Below are 20,379 nucleotides of genomic sequence, written 5' to 3'. Positions count from 1 at the left end.
ATGTAGCCATTTATTTCGCAAATTTTTTAGTTTTAAATATTACAGTTCGTATTACCACACATTTAGCTGAAAAACTGAGAAATGAATTTAGCCGAATAAAAGGTTTTTAATGCCACACTCTGAGGTATTATAATAAATTTATAAAACCATATTTTAATGTTAATTTTGCCAAAATCACTACCGAAGAGCTCCTGATAAAAATTTACGTCCTTTTTGGTGCTTCCCTGTATCCAAACTATGGTAAATTTTACTATATTCTGGTAGTTTTGACCAAAAATGTTTTGTCAGTATGTGCTGTCACAAAACTAATTAAAACAATGTTATAACATTAAAATAAAATACATTTGTTTCGACTAAAAAAACATAAAAATATTTTTTGTTATAATTTCAAATAGAATATTTTTATTTCTGTTACATTTTGATTTCATATCCATCGCAAATCATACTTAATTGTTTTGATTATTTTAAAAAATTTTAATTTTACCTAAAAATAAATTTTTAGGCATTCAATTTCTTCACTATGTAATTTGTGAAGCCTTATAAATTTAGTAATCTTAATATCTCTTAGTGTATCTAAACAAAAAAAGTTACTCTGAAAATGCAAATTCTTAATTAACAATTTGAAAGAAAACTTATTTCATGAATAAAGGATCTTTCCTCATATGAATCATAGGATAACATAATGCTTCATCTTAAAATGCATACTAAGAAAAGGGGTTTTAAAAGCTATGTCAGATTTATTGCTTTTAAGACTTTAAGGGAGAAATTACCGCAGCAAACTACTTTTCAGTGTTTGGTGGTATTTTTCACCTTAATAAAACTTCTTTATTGTTCAAGTACAAAATAATTTATATGAGGAAATCAAGCATAAATTTGAAATGTTGGACTTGTTACATAAAAACTAAATTATTCATGAGTTACTAGAACGTGGAAGTTTCCACTTATCAAGCTTTAATTAAAAAACGGTACTTACGTTTATGTTTTAATTATAAACTTTTATTAGTAAACTTTAGTAAAATATTCTTAGATTAAGTTTTGTGTGTACTCCAAATTTTTCCAAAAGTCTCACCCAAGCAAAAAAAGTTTAAAATTGAAATACACCAAATTCTTACTAAAAATATAAGTGTGCTTACGCCCTTCCTGTTCTTTTTTATGCAAATGAGATTTTTTTTCTCTTTAAATTACATTACTTGTACTTGTTTTTATCATTTGCTTCAAAATGTTTTCTTTTGCCCGAAAGTAAATTTAGAAAAAAAATGATCTAAACAACCAAAATATGTTCAAATATACAGCGTCGCGTTTCTGGCTCTATGGATAAAATAAAAATCATAATAACTTTTACCGAAGTGCTTTGGCAATGGTGTTAGTAAAATTAAGAATGAAATAAGGTTTCATAAAATGTGATGAATTTGGTAAACTTGGTAAATTAATAATTTTACTATGATTCTTTAGAGCATACCTAAAAACCATTTATTTGCTTAAACTTATTTCTCAGCTTAGTATTTTTTGCTAAATGTATGGTAATAAGAACTATAATTTTGAAAGCAAAAATTTCCGGCAAACCGTTGACATATGAACGGAAACATTTCTAAATGAATGATTTAAATACCGTGAATTTTGGTTTTTAATGCCAGAATTATAGTATTTTTTTTTAAACATAAATGTAATTACGATTCACCACGGTAATTTTACAAGATTCTTCTAGCTATGAAATTAAGACTTTGTTTTGTCACCTTGTGTCGTGCTCCTCTTTCTTTTATGTATGTAATATATTTAAACGAATGTTTATTCATTTGCCATAAGGCTTGTCTAATGGTTATCTATATTTTTTTTTAAAAAATCAATTATGGATAATTTTTTTGAATATGAATTTTATAAAAATCTAACTGTAATTTACATTTTATATCAATATATAAAAATAATTTCCATAATCTAATATTTTTTTTGATTAGATTATTTCGTAAAATTAAAAAATACCAAAATAATTTCTAGTTTGAAATTAGAGCTTCGGTAAAAATATATAAATTGGACACTGGTGCCCCATCAGTGTCAAAGTGTTATCATAAAGCTATTTATGCTAATAAATATGAATTTACCATGTGAAATTTAATTTACTGATAAAGTAATAAACTATTACAACGTGTAGTCACAGGGAGAACACCTGGGAGATTTTTTTTCTTCCAAATTCACCAGGTGAATTGGTCAGTGAGCTCTCTGAACAAGTATCAAGCCCGTAACCAGTATTAAGTACCAGTTGTAGTATTATCTAACTCAGCATCTTCTAAACTACTTTGTTTTCTTTCCAAATAGGAATCACTTAGTGAGTCAGTATATTTGTAAAAGGGGGCCATTCCACCATCAACTCCGTCTTTGTTTAAGTCTGCAACTACTAGTTTATGCTCTGTTCTGATGAGGGTTACACATCATCCTTCTTGCGTACTATGCCTGTAAAGCGCACGCAAGACGGCGTGTACAGTTATATAAGGATAACATATCCAATCACAAAATCAATACAATTTACTAAGTCAATATTGATAACTAGAAGGTAAATAAACACACTGAACCTTTACTTCATAAATTCAAATTGGAAAAGCGTACAAGGCAACTGAAACTAAATTTGTATTATATAAACTAGAAATAAGACATAAACTCTTAATAATTAAACAATACTATACGTAATATATAGTAAAATATAAGTGTGTGTTTGCAAAACAGCACTTCATCAGGGGACACACTGCCTGCAAACACACATGAGCCTTTCTATTGTGAGAGATTTAACTAAAACTAACAGTGCCCCGAGGCCCCTTAATGAGAAAACAAGAAAAAAATTGTTACCACGATTTAAAATCACTCTAAATTTGAAAAAGAATCACACCTAAAAAGTACAAATTTTAAATCAACAATTGAATTAAACGCCTCCTTAAAGCACAATATAACTAATCTAAGCAAAGTAACAGTTACAGTTAATAAAAGTGAAAGTATTTAAATATTCCAAATCAGTAAGAGAAAAAAATTCTCAAGTGCTGACACCTGTGAAGGAATTGCTGAAAAGTAAAACATCAAATCAATGAGCGATAAAAATCCAAGTGCTGCCATCTGTTTTGAAAAATGAAATCCTTAGTGTTCACAGCATAGGCATAATCCACTAACAACAGAAAGACTCCTGTGTGTTTGCAGGCAGTGTGTCCCCTGATGAAGTGCTGTTCTGCAAACACACGCTTATATTTTATTTTTTAATTATTAAGAATTTATGTCTTATTTCTAGTTTATAAGGATAACATGGTTGCATAAAAGGCATTCATAAAGTGCGTATCATATAGTGTATATAATGGCTATATACGCATATAGAATGTTGCGGAAAAAATAATTTTTATTTTGTACCAATCGATGCTCAAACCAAGTTTTATTAAAAGCTGTGCAGCATTTCAAAAAAATAATTGACTATGTTTGAAATTTCTCTGAAAGCAAGTTTATTTAGAAAGTGATATTTTTAATCAAAACTTTCATCGCACATATTTAAAGAAAAATTACTTTATTTCCTTTATTTCTGTTTAAATAAAACCTCCTCTCCTCATTAAATTGTAAATTTTCTTTAAAAATGAATGATTATATTCCTCCCAGAAGCATACCTCTTAATCATTTTTGCTGCAACTTTTTCAACGAAATTAATTTTTACAGTTTAATTAATCCAAGTATCCTTTAATTAATAACAACATTCATTAATTCTAAAGATAGGTTATCGCATTAATGAATCAGAAATATTAACTACCCGTTTATACATAGAAAATTATTAATTATCTTTCATTCTTACTGACTGATAACAAAGAGAGCTAATTTATTGATGAAGCCGTTGGCTAGAACAATGCTAAAACCTATCGGGCAAAAATTTTCTTTCTTTCTTTTATTCATTTAAACATAATCAAACAAGTGATATTGAAGGGGCGAAGGAGGTTAATATTAAATAGGGAAGATAATTAGCTAACTTTTCTTCCCTTTGGTAATGATGTAGATAATGTGGCTTTTAGCAAAAGGTTCTTTATCGTTGAAAGTATAATCGAATTTCAACTTTTCCTCACGTGTGATTAACAAATTTTTAATTTCCTTAAGCATACTTTTGATCAAACACGATTTTGAAAGTCGCGGGTAGTCTAAGCTGGAGGGATCTTTGAGCGATAATGGAGTTTTGGCTTAACTTGAATTTTAATTTATGATTCTTTCTTTTAATACAAAATAAGTCACAATTATTAATTTGGCGACAGCAGATGAGGTTGTAGTTAAAATAGAAAATGAGTTCTACTTTGTAGCATCTGGGAAATTCAATTATTAGAGTTCTAACAGCAAAAACTGAAAGCAATTGCAATATTTTGTTTATAACATACGAAATATATGATTCAAGCATGGCTACATTTATTATTGGGGTAATGTAGTCGCTTAAGATAAGTCCACAACTTTGAAAAAGTATCCTTCAGAACAGAAAGTCTTTAAAAGAACAATATACCAGTGCAATTATTACTGTCTAACAGCAAGAACTGAAAACAATTGAAATATTTTGTTTATAACATACGAAATATATAATTCAAGCATGGCTTCATTTATTATTGGGGAGTAATGCAGTCGCTTAAGATAAGTCCAGAACTTCGAAAAAGTATCTTTCAGAACAGAAAGTATTTAAAAGAACAATATACCAGTTCAATTATTACTGTCTAATAGCAAGAACTGAAAACAATTGAAATATTTTGTTTATAAAATACGAAATATATGATTTAAGCATGGCTACATTTATTACTGGGGTGTAATGTAGTCACTTAAGATAAGTCCAGAACTTCGAAAAAGTATCTTTCAGAGCAGAAAGTCTTTAAAAGAACAATATACCATTTTAATTATTACTGTCTAACAGCAAGAACTGAAAACAATTGAAATATTTTGTTTATAACATACGAAATATATGATTCAAGCATGGCTACATTTATTACTGGGGTGTAATGTAGTCACTTAAGATAAGTCCAGAACTTCAAAAAAGTATCTTTCAGAACAGAAAGTCTTTAAAAGAACAATATACCAGTTTAATTATTACTATCTAACAGCAAGAACTGAAAGCAATTGCAATATTTTCTTCATAACATACGGAATATATGATTCAAGCATGGCTACATTTATTATTGGGGTAATGTAGTCGCTTAAGATAAGTCCAGAACTTCGAAAAAGTATCTTTCAGAACGGAAAGTCTTTAAAACAACAATATACCAGTTCAATTATTACAGTCTAACAGCAAGAACTGAAAGCAATTGAAATATTTTGTTAAAAACACACTAAATAATTCATTCAAACATTAACTTTAAATTTTTATTCTGTTTTCTTTAAATTATATTTAGAATTTTGACTTGAAATATTAATTTAAGCAAAGCAATACAGCTTAAGTGATAAAATTCATGTCAAAACATTTTTTGTAACAAAAATTTTTGTACTCTTCCGTTTTATTGCATATTATTTATAAAATAACATAATTACCAACGTCTAATGTTTTCTAATAATGTTTTTTTTTTGAAAAAAAATCTTTGAAATTAGATCATTTTTTAGAAAGCAGATATATTTTCTTAATTGCTTGAAAAGTGAAATTCAATAATTCAATGTAGCTCCTTGAGAAGAAGTTTTTTTTCGTGAAAATTTGCTTACATAAAAAATGGAAGCTAAACAAAAGATAAATTAAACATTGATTATCTATAGTATTTTATGTAAGTAACCATTTTCATCACTTTCATTCATTTAATTCTTTCTATAACAAAGTGAAATAATGCACTTGAACATTTACGCCGTCAGGATCTATGCGATAAATTAATAACTAGTTAAAAATGTTTTAAAATTCCGAAATATATATATATATATATATATATATATATATATATATATATATATGAGAGCTATTCCCGAAATAAAAATGTTAATTCTTAACCCATCTCGACTTATAATCACTCTTTATTCATACGTTTACAACTTTAATGTAAATATTCGGTGTATAACTGCTAACCTTTTTTTTAACCATAAGAAATAGATAATATCTTCGGCAACTTCTGCAACTAAGAAATGAATAATTTTATACAAAGAAAAATTAAGAATCCCATGAGAAATCTGAAACTTAAAAGCTTTGAACCAATTTTTTAAAAACAAGATGCATATGTATGAGATTTTTTTTTAGTTATAATGCATATTTTGATGTTTTTGCTATTAAAAATAATGGAAGTTGCAAGTGAAGCATAATAAAAAACAGTGTTACTTTTTTTCATTTTTTTTCCCTTTATTTCTTTTTTTTTCCGGTGGATATTATATTTTTATTTCTATTGTTATTTATTGGAACTTCTTGAGCACTTCCGAGGAAAAAAATAAACGACTTTATTATCCCTTGCCAAACATTTATTGAAGACTGAAACGGACAAAATTGTCGGTATTTTATTCTCTTGACAATAGCTAACCATTTATTTATTACTTCATTCCAATATATAAAGTGATGTATTTTTGTTTGCGAAAGGAAATAAATGGCAGAATACGACGGTTATAAGAAAAGGTAATAGAAAATGCGTTCTTTTATTGAAAATACAAAAAAAACACGAATTTAGTTTATACTAAAATAATCTGTAAACAAGTCACAAAAAACTTACTTTTTTTTGCGGTTTTAAAAGTAAACGTAGTTTTGATTTACTTATTTTTTTGTTTTGAAATACAAGATGTTCGTTACAAAATTACTTTTAATTGGATGGCCTTTAATTGTTCATAAAAAAACTTAAAATTACAAACAAAAATCTCATTTAATTAAAAATATTATGTCTTTAACTATTTTAATGATAAAATTATTTTTTTCCCGCTAGATTTTCTTCGTCAAAGTCTAATTTCGGCTTATTAAATAGTTATTCTATTTCTTTATAATCATATAGAGTTGCATTTTTAGGAGTTTAAAGTTTCAAGGACATTCTAATGACTAAACAGAAATATGAGAAGTACATGTAGCAATCACTCTTTGAAATTTCTCGGAAATAAAAATTTCAAAACAATTTATTTAATTGTCAACATATTCAAACAAAACAGCCAAACTGTCGTAAATAAGATGGTACTCAAGCTGTTTACTGTGAGAAAGCTGTTTATTCATTGCATTTACCTAATATGGTTAAACAACTAAAATTTTGTGGCACCAATTGGGTTAATTAAGCCACTTAGTTCCTGCACCTGGGTTCAATTTATAGACGAAAAGACTAATCAGTCTGTCTCACGACATACAAAATGGGGTCTCGACTCCCACCTTTGATACCACAATATTTCTTCATTTCTTTCAACAGATAAAGGGATTTCAATATCATTTACCACCCAATTTGTAATCTTAGACGATCAGAATACGATCCTCTTATTCACGCACAGATATCAGTACCATAAAGCTGCTTAACACAAAAATTTAGTATTTCTTATCTCTTACGATAAGTGAAACAACTGGATAAACTAATTAAACCACATTCCATGGTTCACTTGATGAAACACGCCTTAATTCCAATACCTGGTTAATAATTCCAATCTAACGAAAAGCTGTGCTCCAATGTCCAGTAAAATTTCTTTTACTGAACATTTTGACTAGGACGATTTAAAAATCCTTTCTAGTAGCAGATGATTAAAAATACTTCATAGTTTTGTAATCCTGGTTTTCTAATTATATTAGTTGTGAACGGTTTCTTTAAAAAGTGTTCTTTATCGTAAACTTTACTTCGGATGAACACAGCCTGAGACCGGTTATTTTATCGTAATTTTGGAATGAAAGTTTGAACATTGTAATATGTGGTTTAATTTCAAAATAAAAATTACTATTTATAGTACACTAATAATATGAAATGAATTAAAAATACTATAAAAATTTTTTAAAAAAAATAATAAGAGTAATTTACATAAAAAATAAATATAAAATTGAAATGGAATTAAGGATATTTAAAAAACCATTTAACATATTCACGCATGAAATACACAATGGAATTAAGAGACATAAGAAGCTAGTAACTTTTTATACAACAAAATTAAACAAAAAACTATTCAGCAATTTATCGCCAACTTGTTTAACTCATCTTAATTCAAATCACACCCTTTGTCAATCAGTCAGTTCGTGGCATCAGTTATCACAGCAACGTCTGAAGGAAGTCTTGCTGTAGAAACCGGAAATAGTCAATGCAAGCCTAATCTGGGTAAAAACGAGTTTGTTTCAGATTTCTCATATACAGTTTCGTAGAGAAGCTTGAGTTTTGGTAGCACAAAGAGTACTAGAATTGTCTTGGAAGATGATGCCCTCAAGGCGTTTGTGTTTAATAAGTATGCGAACTAATAAAGCAGCAATTTCGTGACGTCCGTTTTAAAGGCGGAAATAAACCGGTTGATTGACTGACAAAGAGTGTTATTTCGAAGATATACACTATCCATTTAGCCCCCTAGTTCCTATGTAAAGAATTTGTTTAATGACTAATTTTAGTCTGCTTTGCACACTTTTCATATTATTTTATTTGCTTAAAATAACGAAAATCAAGCATATGGTATAAATTCCAAAGCCAAAATTAGTGTTATATCTAAAAAAATAAATCTATTTTGAAATTTATAAATTACCAATTGTATAAGAAAAATTAAATAAGACTTATGAATAATTTTTTATCAATTACTGTTTAAAATACTTTATTTATCAACAAAAAAGTTTTTTTCCCCATACTATAATTTCTTAGTTAAATAAAAAAAGTTTCAACCAATAAAAGAGACACATTTTGTACTAAATAATAAAAGGTATATTTTATAATTTAATATTTAAACAGAAACTAACTTTTTTTCATTGTTAAATCCATTAAAACTATCCACTCAGCAGAGAATTGCTTGGTATCACAATCCGGTTGACTCTTACTAAAATAAAAATAATGTGACCCAACCCTTCCTCATTTCTACACTCCTATTTGATTGATGTTTTACGCTTGTTTGCTGCTCGCAGTTTTCCATGTTATTTGTGGGATATCAGTAATTATGAAGTACAAATGACTTATGACTTATTGCATTCCTATACGAGTTGGCTTTTCTAAGAATCTGATGACGGTAATGCACTTTCAAAATGCCACGACTATTTATCTTTAACTACAACAGATGAAGAAACTTTTTTCCGTGTTTTGCCACATTAAACTGCAAAAACTAAATCTTTTTTTTTTCTTTTCAAATTTAAGAAAAAATTCCCTGAATAACAACTGTGTATAATTCTAAAAATATATTTTTTATTTATTTTAAATTCATTTGTTTAAAGAAATTTTTTAAGTAACTTATTGTTCTATTTAATTTTTTTAAATAATAAAAAACGAAGTCATGTAATTTTAAGTGTTGAAACTTTATGTATTTTTTTAAAAATTAATATAAAACGCATAAGGAAAAAATACAGTATAGATACTTTTATTCAAAATATTCCTATAAAATTTTAATTTTGAAACATTGTTTTCAGTTATTAATATTTCGGTTCCCTTTTAAAATAAAAATTTTTTTAGTAACTTTTATACTTCATGTATACATTCTATATTTTAATATGTTATATACTTCCCCCAATAGTATTAAAAAAATCAAAGCACTGCATTTATAAGACTATTTTCAGGTACCAGCTCAAAAGTGAGACACTGACTGCAAAGGAAAATCATTTCTAAAAATAGGTGATTTTGGCTTTTTCTGTGATTTTGGCTAAAACTCTTAAGCTGCAAAAACATGTTTTTATGAAAACATAAAAACATTTCACCTTTGCAATAAAATTGTATCTTAGGAAAAGTTCATTTGGCCATGTCTAGAAATATATCAGGACATATTAACGCGATTTAGTGCTTTTTTTTCTCAGCTCTATAGTCTTAGAAATAACTATAACTAAAACATATTTATTTTAATTATATTGTATAATAAATGCGCTTTAATAAACATTTATTTCAAATCAGAAACATTTGGAATAATATCAAAAATGCTTTTTTTTATTTCCTATTTTCAGAATTTAAATTTTTTTGTTTCTCTCTTTAAAGACACAAAAATTTAAAAATCATTTTATTTATTTCTTAAGGGAAAATATAAAATAATGCTAAAATGAAGGAAACGAGAAAAAAGTCGTAGTGCCCAAGATGTTTTTCAATACGATATTCCATTTGAAATATTTTATTAAAAAAATGCATTCCTTTTTTAGACAGGTTGTTAGGGTAATTTCGTACAATTTTTGTCATTCTGTGAAGAAATTGTTTCCCTTTCAGGTTCTCAAATCTTTTTGAAAGTCTGTATTTTTATTTACTTATTTTATTTTTGTCAACATTTTTGTTGCTCAGATGACTTTATATCTGACCTAAAAATGGGGAAAAAAGATAGCAAAGCAGAGTGGCTTACATAATCAAAAAGAAAATAATAAGATCTATCTTTTTAGAATGCTTTTTACTGACTACCATTGAAAAAAGTAAATCCAGGTCATATATCTCGGAAAAATATATTTGACGCTGCAGGAGATATGTTTCACTTTCTTTTTCTTTGCCTGTCAAGTACGGAAAGTAAAACACTACCTTAAAAGTAGGTCCATTGATTTCAAAACCGTAAAATAAATCTGTAAAAACTTTTTATGCGTTTTTAGTTATTGTTTGTGTTATAAAGAATGGAATAGAAGTGGAAAAAATCTTGCAATGTTTCTTTTCTTTTCTAAAAAAAAAAAATAAATCAACATACATTGTCCGAATTTTCAATATTAAATTACGGTAAAATAACTGGCAGCAGTCTGTCCCTTCAATTAACCTTAAAGTTCACTGTAAAAAAAATATTTTTTACCTTTTATGGTTTTGAAACCGTATACAACTAGTATGGTTAAAACACCGTGAATATAAAACGATACGGTTTTTTAACCATTTATTATTATCAAAACCGTAAGAAAAAAACTTTAACTGGACATAGGAGATCGTTTAGCAGCTTTATGGGGCTGTCATCTATGCTTGAATGAGAATAATAGTATTCGAATAGCCCAGAGTCACAAATTGGGGAAAGCAGGACACTAGAAACGTTTCTTGCACTGAAGGGAATAGAAAAAATATTGTGGTATCTGTGGCAACTCAAGCCACGAAATAGGTTAAATCCCCACAAAAGGGATTTCTACTAGGCGTCTTCCCTAACCGAGGGAGAGTTCAATCAGAATGAATCTGAAAATGGCGAGATAAAACATCTCGTCAAATCCAAAAAATCCGATTTGAATCTACAGGCTTGTTAAAATAAATATTTCATGGTGACCAACGGATTTGATTTAGTATGGAATTATGAAATTATGGTGATTTATAAATTACGAATCCATAAAACCATTACGAGGAATCTATGAATTACGAACATTCATTAAACGGCACGGAATAAACATAGTCGATGAAAATATCTTCAGATAGTGAAACGCTGAGATTGAGGTAGGTCCATTTTTCTTTGTTTCAATTTATTGATATTAAAATGGATTTAGAACGAATTAAGGAAAAACGAAAAAGGTTAAGAATTTCATTTAGTAAGCATTTAACTAAGATAGAAAATACGATAGGAATTGAAATTTCGAATGAATACACGATAGAAATGAAAGTGAATGAGCTTTTGAGCTTAAAATCTCAGCTCACAGAAAAATTAAATGATTTAATTAAAGCTGATGATGAAGTGCAGTTAAAAATTGAAATAAAAGATATGGCAGCTGAAATAGATTTAAGTGAAGAATATAAAGATAAGGGTATTGAAGCGAAATCGAAAATAGAAAGGAATTTAGAAAATTTAATTGTTAAACCACACGGTGTAATTCAGATAAGCGAGACAAATGTCGCGGCAAATGTAAATAACTCTGTTCAGTTTGTACCACATAACGTGCAAAATACTTCTAACGTGCAAAACGAAACTAAAAATATTGTCAAACTCCCGAAACTAAATATTCAAACTTTTCACGGTGATTGTAGTTATTTTTTAGATTTTTGGAATTCTTTTGAAGTTGCAATACACAACAATACTTCATTATCGAAAATAGAAAAGTTTACATATCTAAAATCCTATCTAGGAGGAGTTGCATTAAGTGCAGTATCGGGATTTTCACTTACGGATCAAAATTATGACGCGTCAATACAATTGCTGAAAGATAGATTTGGGCGAACTGATATTATAATGTCAACACATATGCATAAACTGTTATTAATAGACCCTGTAAAATCTTGTAATAATATTGTTGGATTAAGAAAAATGTATGACGCAATAGAAATCCAAATTAGATCTTTACAATCATTAGGAGTAGCTGCAGGAACTTATAGTAATCTCCTATGCCCAATAATTCTACAAAAATTACCCGAGGAATTGAATTTAAATTTTAATCGGCAACGTAAAACAGGTGAATTATTCGATATTTCTTTGTTGCTTCAATTTATTAAAGATGAGGTAAATTGCAGAGAAGCAGCATTATTATTAGCGAATCCTAAAAATGCAACTGTTAGAGATTATTCATTTAAAAATAAAACAGATCAAAGTTACCCTAATAGGCCTCATTATTCGAACACCAAAGGGAATGATTATTTAGGCAATAAATCTAGCGCCGCAGTTTTAGCTACACACATCGAAGAACGATATTCACATCCTCATAAATTTGACTCTTACGCGAAAACAAATTACAATTCAAAGCGAAGCTTTAATACTTCCTATTCTGATAGACATGTGAATAATTTAAAATGCATTTTCTGTTCTAAAAATCATATGAATCACGATTGCTTGTTAAATGTGTTTGAGAAGAAGAAAGCTTTAATGTCTAAGGGCTTATGTTTTATATGTTTTCAAAATCATTTAAGTAAATTTTGTGATAGGAATTATCAAAAATGCAAACAGTGTAATTCTTCTTCTCATAACTCTCTAATTTGTAATGGGAACGAACATAATGAAAGAAAAAATGTTTCGGCGCCAGCGGTTGACGCCGTGCAAGGGGGGAAAGGGGGAATCCCAGAAACTCAAAATGCTATATCGTCTATGATTTCTCTTTCTTCTAAAGAAAATAAAATGAAGAGGAGCGCTTGTAATTCGATCTTATTGCAAACTTTTTCCGCGGAAAGCAAAACAAAACAAGGAGTTAATATTCAATTACGTTGTATGTTAGACGGAGGGGCGAATAAATCTTTCGTTTTGAGAGAAATAGCTGAGTCATTAAATTTAGAAGTAATTAATAAAGAATCACTAATTATTTATACATTCGGAAATGAAATCGCAGAAAAGCGCACATATGATGTGGTCGAATTAACATTACAAAGTATAAAAAATTCAAATCGAAAAATAAAAATACAAGCGGTGGTAATCGACTCGATTACTTCGGCACAAATTAGCATTCCGTCACAATGGGTTAGAAATATTGCTATAGAAATGGGGATTGAATTAGCTGATGTTAGTACCTCCAATAAAATACATGTTTTAATTGGTTCGGATTACATATCACAAATTTTAGGTGAAAGGAACGTAAGAATTAGTAAAAGATTGATCGCAGTGGATAGTATTTTTGGAGCTTTACTACAAGGACAGGATAAGGAATCCAATTCACCGGAGGTGCCAGTTAATCATTTATTTGTTGAAAATGAAGAATTAGATTGTGATAGGATTAAGAATTTGTGGTCATTGGAAGCAATCGGGATAAATGCAGATAAAGAACTATCTCTGTCAAATTCCAAAGAAATTTTGGAATCGTTTGAACAAAATGCGACATATTCAAATAAAAGATACGAAACTCGATTATTATGGAGGGCGGATAATAGAGAATTGAATAGTAATTATGAAATTGCAAAACGTCGTTTATTTAGTTTAAACAAAACATTCGAGAGAAATAAGGGATTATATTTAAAATACGATGAGATCATAAATGAGCACGTACGGGAAGGAATTGTTGAAAGGGTAGAAATGGATTTAGATAAAAATATAAATACAGGTTATTTTCTCCCACATCACGCTGTAGTACGCGAACAAAAGGACAGTACAAAGGTTAGGGTAGTCTTCGATGGATCTTCAAAGGGTAAAGGGGAATTGTCATTAAACGATTGTTTAGATTGCGGTCCAAACTTAAACCCGGATTTACTAAAAATTATTTTGAGGTTCAGATTACACAAAATTGCAATTTGCGCTGACATTCAGCGTGCATATTTGGAAGTAGGAATCGCAGAACAAGATAGAGAATTTTTGTGGATAAAAGAAAAGGGTCCTAATCTCGATCTCAGCAATCATAATATCCAAACTCTTCGATACAAAAGGGTTACATTTGGAGTTAAGTGTAGTTCATTTTTGTTGTCAGCAACAATGAGATTACACATAGAGAAATATCGCAAAGACTATGGTGAAGCGTGTGAAATGCTCCATGAACTCTATGTAGATGATATGATCGACGGAACTTCTGACGTGCAGGATGCCTTTCGTTTCGATGATATTTATTCTTGGACAAGCTAGCATGAATCTACGTAGATGGACAACAAATTCTCCGATTCTTGGCGAAGCATGGAAACAAGCTTTTATAGATTGCCGAGAAACATCTCAAGAAGTAGGCGTACCTTTAAAGATTTTGAGACTTATCTGGAACAATGTTGAGGACAACATTAGATTCGACATTCGACAGTTTGAAAAGCTGAGATTGCGCAAGGCGATAACTAAACGAATTATCTTGGCAGCATGCGGTATGTTTTTTGATCCCATTGGACTGATGAACCCCTTCAGTATTAGAATAAAGCTTTTGTTACAACAGATTTGGGGAAAAGGCATTTCATGGGATGAGTGTATTCCCGCTGAAATAAAGGACACATTTATTGATTGGTATGACGAATTAAAGATAATTCGAAACTTGGAAATACCTAGGCGATATTTCGAAGAACTGGATTGGGAGTCATTAGAGATTCATATTTTTTCGGATGCAAGTCCTAAATGTTATGGAGCTGTAGCTTATTTCTGGATGAAGAATATTACGAGCTTTATAATGTCTAAATCTCGCCTAGCCCCTTTAAAGAAGCTTACTTTACCGAGGTTAGAGCTGACGGGAGCATTAATTTCCGCAAGAATTGGAAGTTACCTTAAAGACACTTTCTCTAAGTTAAATGAGAAAAGAATATTTTACTGGACAGATTCTACAATTTGCCTACACTGGATCAAGGGACAATCCGATGATTGGAAGCAGTTTGTTAGAAACAGAGTGATAGAAATAAAGGAAAAAACCCATCCGGATCATTGGCATCATTGTAGCGGAAAAGATAACCCTGCAGACAAACTTACACGAGGAATGAATGCACAAGCTCTTTTAAACGATACTGTTTGGTTATCGGGACCTCCATGGCTAAAAGAAAGGAATATCTCATACGATGAAAGCGCCTCTTGTCCTGACTTGCATAACGTTGTAGGAGAGAGACGAAAAGTTGTAACTCTACATTTAAAAACTGTATCTATTCAGCCGTTACTGAATCTTGATAATTATAGTGACCTAAACAAAGTTTTCAGAATTACAGGGTACATATTTCGTTTCCTTCATAACTGTAAGGCAGCACACGAAAAGAGAATAGGAGCAATCACAGCGAGTGAACTAACCAACGCTGAAACTTACTGGATTAAAGTTGTGCAACGAATTGAATTTGAAAGGGAATACCTGGATTTAAAAAACAATAGTTCCATACATCCAAATTCGAAATTATACGATTTAAATCCAATTTTGTCAGCTGATGATTTAATAGCCTTAAAAGGAAGGTTACAAAATTCAGATTTCGATGTTCAATCAAAGCACCCAATTATCATCCCAAATAAGACAAAATTTACAGAACTTTTAATATTTAAAGAACATAAAAACTTGTGTCACTCTGGTGTTTCGGATACACTTACACAATTGAGAGAACGATTTTGGATAATTCGAGGGAGGCAAGCTGTAAAAACTTGTTTGAATAAGTGCTTTAAGTGTAGACGATATAAGGTTAAACATGGAATTCAGGTAGTTGCTCCATTACCTGCAAATAGAACTTGTGAAGCCAATCCATTTGAAGTTGTAGGCATCGACTTTGCTGGTCCTGTGTACTCAAAGGACCATGATAAAATTTACATCGCATTATTTACATGTGCTGTAACGCGAGCAGTACACCTAGAAGTTGTGTCGAATTTAAGTACAGAACATTTTCTTTTGTCATTCAGACGATTTATCTCCAGAAGAGGCATTTGCCGGATTGTAAATTCTGATAATGCTTTAACTTTTAAAAGTGCTGACATTGAACTCAAGAGACTATACATGAACATTAATGAACTCGAAGTTCAGAACTATTTTAGCAAAAAGGGTATAGAGTGGCAGTACATTGTTGAACATGCTGCATGGTGGGGAGGATACTGGGAGAGAATGATTCGAATAACAAAAATCGCATTAAAGAAAATTTTAGGGAAATCATTTGTTTCATTTGATTGTTGTTGTTGTTGTTGTTGTTGATTTACGTCGCACTAGAGCTGCACAATGGGCTATTGGCGACGGCCTGGGAAACATCCCTGAGGATGATCCGAAGACATGCCATCACAATTTTGATCCTCTGCAGAGGGGATGGCACCCCCGCTTCGGTAGCTCAACGACCTGCACGCGAAGTCGAGCACTTTACGGTAGCACAGTTTAACGAGGACCAATACCGCACACCCTCGGTCCCTACGCAGACTGATCCAAGTGGGTCACCCACCCGCACACTGACCGCAGCCAGTGATGCTTGACTTCGGTGATCTGATGAGAACCGTGTCTTAACGATCAGTCCACTGCGGGACTTGTTTCATTTGAAGAATTGCAAACTATTTTGGCAGAAATTGAAGCTATAATTAATTCGCGTCCATTAACGTATGTTTATAATGAACCTAATGAACCATTCCCTCTCACTCCTGCTAACTTTTTAACTGGAAGAAGATTAACAGCTTTACCTAAATGGTCAGGTAATGCAAATTTTGAATTATTTAAAGGTAAAAGGGATTTGATAAAAAGATTTTTGTATAGGGAAAAGATTCTAAATAATTTTTGGAAAAGATGGAAAAGGGAATATCTTCTTCTGTTAAAAGGTGCAAATTTCAACAAACATGTAAATGTAAACATTGAATTTAATGTAAATGATATAGTTTTAATAGGTGACGAGAAAATACCAAGACAACTTTGGAAGTTAGGAAGAATTCTTGAATGCCACAAGGGTCGAGATGGCAAGGTAAGATCAGTCTCTGTGAAAACGTCTTCAGGGGTCATAAGACGCCCAGTACAGTTATTGTATAATTTAGAAATTGCATCAAATGAGTGAGTAACAAATTACAAGTTGATTATGAATAAGTGACTGTTTTTATTCTAATTCGAATTTATTGTTTTTTTTTTGCTGATATTGTTTTCATAAATTTTTGTATGATTCATTATTTATGTCGTGAATTATTAATTTGGTAGTTTAATGTGGAATTAGTATTAGTATAATTTTAAATTCTATTTGTAAATTGTTTTTGAACTCTCTTTCGGGGCGGGAGGATGTGGCAACTCAAGCCACGAAATAGGTTAAATCCCCACAAAAGGGATTTCTACTAGGCGTCTTCCCTAACCGAGGGAGAGTTCAATCAGAATGAATCTGAAAATGGCGAGATAAAACATCTCGTCAAATCCAAAAAACCCGATTTGAATCTACAGGCTTGTTAAAATAAATATTTCAGTATCAACGCTGGGACAAGAACCACCGGTTTTGTCAGTCAAAAGATTGATAGATTAGTTTTCTTTGCCATAATATGTACCCAGCCGCAAGCAACTTACTTGCTGCATTAGGTGGGCTTTGTTGATGCTTTGTTGTTGAAAAATTCTGGTTTAACCATATTAGGTGAAAGCAGATAATAAGTGGTTTTCTCCCAGTTAACAGTTATCATCTTATTTATGCTTATTTGATTGTTTGGTTTGAATATAGTAAAATATCAATTAAATAATTGTTATTTAAAAAAAAAATTTCCAGAAATTTTAAGGAGTGTATTTTATTTGCTTGATTTTTCCTATCTCTCTAGATTTAACTTGACTAAATTATTTCAATGAATCACTCATTAAAATACTTGAGTTCAAAATTTTCATTCAATTACGCATCATTTTCTTTAAATGTGTAGCATACATATACGAAACAAAATTAAGTTAACATAGAATCTTTTTGCTGGCAACGTTTTTGTACATGATAGTATAAAAAAATGAACAAATTATGAGAAAAAAGGACACTTAGTTAATTTGGTATAACAAAATAAATGATCTAAATTAGTATAGTTTATTAGCATCTGTTTTCGACTAATAGCCGAAAGTTTGGTTTTTCGAAACGAAAGCTCTTAATACCACACATTAATTAAAAAATCCAAAACTGAAGACTAAATTTTACCAAATAAATGGTTTTCATGACATGCTCTCAGATCATCATGATAAAAATACCAAATTTTGCTACATTTATCAAATTTTATCACTTATTATAAAACCATATTTTATCAATAATTTTACCACGAATCATTACCAAAGCACTGCGGTAAACATTACTGAGCTTTTCGGTGTTCACTTAGAGCACCAAAACATGCTAAATTTTACCATATTCTGGCTGTTTTGATTATGCTTTTTTTTTTGCTCCGTGCCATACTTCTCTGGTATATCACTTATTTTCAAACTAGTCAAATTTAATTTTATGTTCCTTCTAAAGCCATTTAAAATTTCACATTGCTCGATTAATGCAACACTATATGTTACACTGATATATTTCTCTAAAGCAATGGAGAAATTTATAACTAACACATCTATTATAGTTTCTAGTTTATTTACTGTTATGTCTGAACCAGGGTTGGCAGGTTTTTGACATGTGACAGTTTTTGACAGTTTAAACCATGGTTTAAACAGTCACGTCAAAAACCTCACTGTCAAAAATGTCGAAAATGTCAAAAACCTATATTCATATGTGAAATTTAATTAATACATAAAATTTATATATTTTTTAAAGGATAGTGTTTCTAAATATGTTCTAGAAAAAATAAATTTAAAATTTTGAAGAAACACTTATATTTTGAATAGTAACCAAAATCTTGTACTTTTGAAAACTCACATCTTTTGTAATATTATGTATTCATTTTCATGTGTTATTGAAAATCTGCAGTGATATTATTAAGAAATTTATTTATAACCAAATTTAGTGTATAGTATAGATTATACTAAAAATTAGACATTTTTAAAGATAAACATTAGCAGTTTTGTACATTAGACATCTTCTTTTAAAGAAAAATCTTTTTAATATTCTTTTAAATCTTCTTAATAATCTTTTTAACTTAAGACAATACAAATTTAAGTGCTTTCTGTTAAATACACAGAGTAGTTAGTGTCGATTTACAGTATATTATATTCAGCCTATTCATTTACTATGGTGAAAATATAGTTTATCCAAATATACTTGTGAATTTCATTTTTCTGAATACGATATAGTTTTGTTGGATATCTAAATATTCAGCTGTTGAATAATTACTTCTTGCTTTCAAGATATGCATTATTTGTATTCTTAATACAAGTGGAGAAAAAAAAATTAAGAGATAAAAATTGTTTTAAAATGATAAGTGTAATAATTATAAATAAATATAATAAACTATATGAATTATATTTATCATTATTCATAAATATAACTACTTTTAAATTCAAATTAACATACTGGATAATAAAGATATTCGGTATAACATTAAAAAAATTTTTTTATACACTTGTATCTTATATCAAGTTTGTATTTATACAACATAACTTGTAAGTTCCTTATAAATATTAGTTATATGTTCCTTATATGTCAAAAATGCATAGTAATAAACATTTAATTTTCTTAAGTATCAAAAAGAAAAAAAAATTTTTTTTTAAATATAAATATTTAAACAATTTTTGTGCAAAATTTTTCTGCACATGCATTTGAATATAAATTTCTGAGATTTTAAATCTGTTATTTTACCTTAATTTTAATTAAAAAATATTTTAAAACCTGCTGATTACCTATAGTATAATTAAATTTCAATATAATGCATGGCAACTGTTGGTAGTTTTGAAGTTTATATATTTTCTTGGCAAACTTCAGTTTTTGACATTTTTGACGGGTTTTTGACGGTTTAAACCAGTATTATACCCTTGTCATGTCAAAAACCACTTTTTGACGTCAAAAACCCAACCCTGGTCTGAACATTAAATTCATATTTCTTTTAAGTTATGCATACACTACCACACAATAATAAATGCGGTAATGTTTGTTTTTGACACTTTTTTTCAAATTTCTCAAGAAATACTAAGAGAATTATGTGTAACTTTAGAGGTGTTTAGAGTAAATAAATTCCAGTACTTATCAGTAAATTCCAAAGCTT

General features: G+C 29.6%; 2 protein-coding genes across 2 annotated transcripts; both read left to right on the top strand.

Annotated features, from left to right (window-relative positions):
* Nucleotides 1-11,598: 11,598 nt before the first annotated feature.
* Nucleotides 11,599-14,469, top strand: LOC147802474 (uncharacterized). Its single transcript, XM_087152715.1, has one exon. It carries the CDS (start codon nt 11,599-11,601, stop codon nt 14,467-14,469), a length of 2,871 nt encoding a protein of 956 aa, XP_087008841.1.
* Nucleotide 14,470: 1 nt separating this feature from the next.
* Nucleotides 14,471-17,303, top strand: LOC147802473 (uncharacterized). The gene is made up of 3 exons (XM_087152714.1): nt 14,471-15,747; nt 15,958-16,322; nt 17,140-17,303. The coding sequence occupies exons 1-3, from the start codon at nt 14,471-14,473 to the stop codon at nt 17,301-17,303; spliced, it is 1,806 nt and encodes a 601-aa protein (XP_087008840.1).
* Nucleotides 17,304-20,379: the final 3,076 nt, after the last annotated feature.

Source organism: Parasteatoda tepidariorum, chromosome 10, assembly GCF_982258835.1.
Source record: "Parasteatoda tepidariorum strain Cologne lab strain chromosome 10, Ptep-v5.0, whole genome shotgun sequence".
NCBI lineage: Eukaryota > Metazoa > Arthropoda > Arachnida > Araneae > Theridiidae > Parasteatoda > Parasteatoda tepidariorum.
Note: the sequence above shows the minus strand (reverse complement) of the source record. Positions and strands in the feature narration are given on the sequence as shown.